This window comes from Onychostoma macrolepis, chromosome 19 (assembly GCF_012432095.1).
Source record: "Onychostoma macrolepis isolate SWU-2019 chromosome 19, ASM1243209v1, whole genome shotgun sequence".
In the NCBI taxonomy this organism is placed as follows: domain Eukaryota; kingdom Metazoa; phylum Chordata; class Actinopteri; order Cypriniformes; family Cyprinidae; genus Onychostoma; species Onychostoma macrolepis.
The window spans coordinates 4,498,392-4,503,934 of record NC_081173.1 but is presented as its reverse complement, the minus strand read 5'-3'; the positions used below and the strand labels follow the sequence as shown (position 1 = coordinate 4,503,934).

Sequence of the window (5,543 nt, the reverse complement as noted above, 5' to 3'; positions counted from 1 at the left end):
TGTTATTGATTTTTTTTTTTTTTTTTTTGCAATGTGTTGACCATGTGTCACACAGATCTGCAGATTCTAACGAAGTGCTGTGAGAGACTGAAACTCATCACATGCTGTGAATCTCTCTTACAGCGTTCACTTAACACACACCTGCTGCCGCTCATCACATCCAAACTCACAAGCTTTATCTGAACTCAAGGATCATCTTCCACCTGCTGTCGAATTTACTGAAACCACACGACTGATTTAGCTCCACTGAAATTACTGTTTCATCAAGATAACAGTACACATGACATAATAGAACTGTAAGAAGACTTGAAGTGGTTCGACATATTTGTGTAGAGAAAGACCTGAAAAAAAAAAACTTGTTTGTTATCAGATTATTAACGTATAATGCCTAATTTAGAAAGAATAACTGCTAAAATGTATTTTGAAAAAGCAAATATTTAAAAACTCAGATTAATACTGAACTGTTTTATTGGAAACTACCACCAATTACCAAATTAAGAGTTCTGTTTTTCAAGCTATTAAACATTCTAATATTCTCATACTATTGTTATTCTGATAATCCCCCCCTGATACGGGGGTCTTTACAATATCAAGATTTGCACATGAAATCATTTGAACAAATCAAATGTAAATAATATATCTAAGAAAAATAAAAGGTTAGTAAAGACAACTGAAAAGTGTTTGTATTGAAATGAAATGTGATGTATTATGTAAAATTTTTCTTAACATTAGCATTTATTTGAAACAGACATATTTTGCAATAGTATAGAAGTCTTTATTGTCACTTTTGATGAAATTAATTCATTTTGCTGATTCTTAAAAAAAAACCTAAGCTTTTGAACTCTCAAAATGTTTTGAGGTTAAAGGTCAGTGCAAAAATGGGTTTCTTAAAATGATCAATTGATATTCTGATATAATTATATCTGTGTAACAAACCAAAAGTAAATGATATGCATTTAAGAAAAATACAAGGTAAAGACTACTGACAAATGTTTGACAGAAAAAAAAAAAAAAACTTTAATTTATTATTAAAATGACATAAATAAAACTCACAAAGAGTCCGACAAATACAAATAGATAGATATGTACAAATGATTTCTCTATAGGATGGATTGCAGACAAAACTACAGGGTCACTTTTCAAAGCGTTTTCACCATTTCAAACTAAACAGCAAAGTCCGTCTTTCTCCCGCTGTACAGAGAGCACATGTAAGACTGTTACATACTGTAAAACCATGAAAATGGGCGTTAATTTCTATTTATTTACACACATATACATTTTAGTCAGTCAACAGCACAATTTGGTCTTATTAATCTTTTAGATAATATTATTAAGAACAATAAACACCATAATTGGCCCCATTTTTATGGCTAATGTCTAAAATTCAAACGATGGTTTTTGCAAATATAGATACTCTATGATTAAGTGATTGTCTCTCGTCAGATCTTGATTGCGTTACTTTGTGCCACGATACCATACAGATATGAATTAAGAAAATCAACCCGTTTTCTTTCGCACAAGCCTTCTGATTGTCGAAACGACAAGAGGCTCTTCTACATTCCCTCTGGAAGCAGACTTCTGACCAGCGTTTGTAGGATCTTCACCTCAGATCAAGTTCTGAAAGTCACAGTCTGAAGTCAGATGGATCTCAGTAGCTCTGCGCCACAGGCGCCCAGGACGCTGTAAGCCTGGCGATGGAGCTCTCAAACTGGGCGTCTCCAACGCCAACCTCGCTCAGGCCCGGGTCATACATAGAGGAGGGAGAGGACACGGGCAGAGAGGAGGTCAGCCCCGAGTAGGACACCGAGGAACCGCGCAGGAACTGAGACGTCAGGCCACCCGTGATGGACCCCGATGCTGAGCCCGAGGGGGTGAGGGTCGTCCCCGCAACGGACCACAAGCTCGGGTACTGGCTGTAACGCGGAAAATACAAGGTTAGCCAGCGAATCCACTGTAAAACCTTAAAAAGATCTTTGTTTAGATGTAGGAAGCACTGACCTGGTGTTGGAGGTGGTGTTGGTGGTGTGGGCCAGGGTGCCCATGCCACTGGAGTTGGGTATCTGCAGGGCCGACCAGCTATCGTGCGAAGCAAGACTTCCTGAAGAGTTGTCCATGTAGTTATCTACAAACACAACACAAGCAATAAATAAATGCAAAGAAATAGATCAAAATATACAATAAAAACTACACTAGAAATTACACTCTTAAAAATCAGACTCCAAAAGGGGGATTTCACAGTGATGTCACAGAAGAACAAATGTGGTTCCTCAAGAAACCTTTCAGTGAATAGTTCTTAAAATAATCTTTTTTGTTTTTTTTATCAGTGTGATGAACATTCTAAAAATCCAAACAAATATTTTTTTTTTTCTTAGTGTGATGAACATTCTAAAAAAATCCAAACAAACGTTTTTTTCTCTTGGTGTGATGATCATTCAAAAAATCCTAAGAACCTTTTTTTTTTCTTGGTGTGATGAACATTCTAAAATTCTAAAGAACCTTTTGTGGAATGGAAAGTTTCCATGGATGTTTGAGGTTCTTCATGGAACCGTCGATGCCAGTGTATAATGGACTGTTAATTTGCTCTTACTGCTGGTAGTGCTGCGGTGGGGGTAATGGCTGGGATACGGAGCAGCTCTGTGGTTCCTCAGGCTGGAGTATCTCTCGCAGTACGAGCCAGAGGAGTGAACGGGGGCCCCATTGAACTGAGGAGGGCTGCTGCTGGGGCCCATAGGGCCGTTACTGGGCAGGAACCAGCCACCAACTGTTGAAAGAAGACACATGTGTTAAATATGCTATAAGACACTGTTTGAGGGGAGTTTTATTTGTTCATGAAGTTCTGGTTTACTTACGTTGCGAGTATCCAGATTGCTGGTTGTCAGTGCTGTGGTCTGGGACTTCTTTGTGGTCACTTCTGTTGATGTGACAACAAATAAAGTTCAGTTTTAATAATGTTAATAAGTACATAAAATCTAAATATATTTTATTGCAGTTTTAATAATGTTAATAAGTACATAACATGGCTGTGCATAACATAACGCTGTGGCGACCCCTGATAAATGGAGCAAGCCGAAAGGAAGAGAGAATAAGTACATAACAAAATCTAAAGAAATTTTATAAAGAAATTATGTCAAGCAATTGTATACCTTTCTTTGGCATCCAGGAAGGCTTTGGCAAATGGGTTATGCTTGATCTTCAGAGCTGTGATCTGAAAATTAATTAGAGCAAATTAATATAGAGGAAAATGTTCTTTATGCAACATTTTAAGGGTTGAGGATGCATCTCAAGCTTTATTTAACAAACACTCACCTCTTCATTCTGATAAGCTGTGACTGCAATAAACTGAGTCTCAGGAAAAGACTGACTGCTGATCATTTTCTGGATCCCACCGACTTTCACAATGTGAATCCTGGGTTCGTATTTGTGCAAAGAGTTCAACATAATCTAAAAAAATTTAAAATAAAAGAAGAAAAAATAATGGTTATGAAATTTCATACTGAATATAATATATACTGAATGTAATTTAATTATTATTTAAAAGAATTGCATTTGTGTTGCGTTTTTATTTATGCATTTTTTTTTTTTTTTTTTCTCCATTGAGAACTAAAGAGTGTCTTTACCTGTCCTCCTCCATTGAGTTTATTGGAGAGTTTGACTTTGCTGAAGGAGACTGGCGCTTTCATCCAGTGTGCGCCGAAGTTGGGCGAGTCTGGATGGATGTAGACACAGCTCGGGCTCTGCGGTTCGGGTTTCCCTCCCGGCACCCATTCACCGTTCACATATTTCCACCGATTATTATCGGCCGCCACGAAGTCCAGCAGGACCGAGTACATAGCGTTAGGGTCCAGACCGCTGACACTGGCTCTGAGCACGGGAAACATTCGCCTAGAAGACCAAAAAACACAAAATAAATAGACTGGTCAAAAATATTTCAATAGCATTCAAACTCAATGAACTCGATAAGAATAATTATTATCGGTTGACAAAATTAGACCGCTAATTAAAAAATTAGATCGAAACTCTAGCGACGCTACAAAGTATTTTATTCATGGCTGACCGACGTCTAGCGAAATTTCACCTACTGCGTTCGTGATTTTTTTTAGATAGATTAGGAGCATTCATGAAAAAAGTGCAAAAACAGCATATTTTCTTTCATTAAAAGGAAGCGTTTTAATGCATCTCGTCAAATCTCAATTTACCTTCCAGTTTTAGTGACAATCATTTCATTGGTGAGCTCTTTAAATTTGCCCCATAACTCCGCGTCTTCTAGGGAAAGTTTAATATCCCGCTCCGACGCGTCGCCCTTCTCGCAGCCCTTCTGAAACTCGCTCTCCACGGCGCTCAGGAGGTGATCCAGGCGCTGGTCGGGACTCGAGGAAGACATATTTCCGATCAAATCAATAGAAGTCCGAAATCACTAAATCCCGTTGGGTTGCGATGCTTTGACACCGCGTCTCAATCTGCACTATAACGCGCCGGAGCCTTTTTAAAGGGCCAATACGGAGCTCCCGCTGTTACGGGGCGTGACCCGCTGCGCCAGACCAGGCCCATCGCGTCCTAATAGCGCCCGATAATATGTCGCCACAAAACGGAAAGTATTCTTGACATAGGCTACATAGAGGCCCATTACAAAGCGCTGAAGCGTTTGAAAGTCCACAGTCAATGAAAAACGTTTAAGATATAGGCCTTTTGTGTAAAAAAAAAAAAAAAGAAAAAAAAGAAAAGAAAATTAGGTTACACTTTATTTTTTAAGGTGTCATATTATTTAATATTAATATTAATTAACTACATGTTGACTGCTTTCTATATGGTTAGGGTTACTTGCATGCAATTATGCATAATTCATTGTTTATTGTCGATTATAATAGTAAGTACGTGTAACATGTGCAACTAACAGAGACACCTTAAAATAAAGTGTTACCAAAAAAAAAAAATTAATAAAAAAGGGAAAATTACATAAGGAGCAAAATATAAGCACAACTTCAGATGGGCCTATCAAATCGACCTGTAACAATGCATTTATTTAGGCTACTGTTTTTGAATATGGCAACTTTTTTTTTTTTAATTAATAATAATAATTATTATTATTTAGCTAATTTTACACCTTTTATACTTTGTTATTTGTTCTTCTGATTTTATTGGGCATAATATTACATTGTTTAAATATAGCCTATTTATTTTCTTCTCTTTTAATGTGTTATTATTAGAATGATTTCACATGGAAACAGTTTCATCGGCGTGGCAGGAGAGTAGCAATCCAAACTTGTTTTCCTATTCGGGAACTCGTCTTTGAAACAAAAGAAGGAAGAGAGACAGTGTCTGCTCCGCGCTGCCTTTGAACTCAGTTGTATATTTGCGAATAATGCTAATCTTTTGTTGTCCCAGATACTCATGTGAGAAAGCTGGTGTTTACTGGGACGCCCATTAGGACCCGGCCATCGACTGAAGTGTGGGTGATGGCCCGAAGCTGATATGTGTGAATATCCTTAATCCAGCATGACTCCAGCCCAGCCAGCAACAGCGGAGAGATGTATGCGGTGTTTGAA

At 37.9% G+C, this 5,543-nt stretch overlaps 1 protein-coding gene across 1 annotated transcript; it reads right to left on the bottom strand.

Annotated features, from left to right (window-relative positions):
• Nucleotides 1-1,066: 1,066 nt before the first annotated feature.
• Nucleotides 1,067-4,602, bottom strand: tbxta (T-box transcription factor Ta). The gene is made up of 8 exons (XM_058753921.1): nucleotides 4,197-4,602; nucleotides 3,618-3,882; nucleotides 3,307-3,441; nucleotides 3,144-3,205; nucleotides 2,850-2,911; nucleotides 2,588-2,761; nucleotides 1,999-2,122; nucleotides 1,067-1,913 (listed from the first exon to the last, which is right to left on the bottom strand). Exons 1-8 carry the CDS (start codon nucleotides 4,379-4,381, stop codon nucleotides 1,649-1,651), a joined length of 1,272 nt encoding a protein of 423 aa, XP_058609904.1. The 5' UTR covers nucleotides 4,382-4,602; the 3' UTR covers nucleotides 1,067-1,648.
• Nucleotides 4,603-5,543: the final 941 nt, after the last annotated feature.

What these genes read in the sequence shown, in the direction of transcription:
- tbxta (XM_058753921.1), bottom strand. Translation starts at nt 4,381, where the DNA reads ATGTCTTCCTCGAGTCCCGACCAGCGCCTGGATCACCTCCTGAGCGCC. An exon ending in AACTCAATGGAGGAGGACAG is followed by an intron (nt 3,442 to 3,617) that starts GTAAAGACACTC and finishes AAATTTTTTTAG; the next exon opens with ATTATGTTGAACTCTTTGCA. An exon ending in TTCCTGGATGCCAAAGAAAG is followed by an intron (nt 2,912 to 3,143) that starts GTATACAATTGC and finishes TCACATCAACAG; the next exon opens with AAGTGACCACAAAGAAGTCC.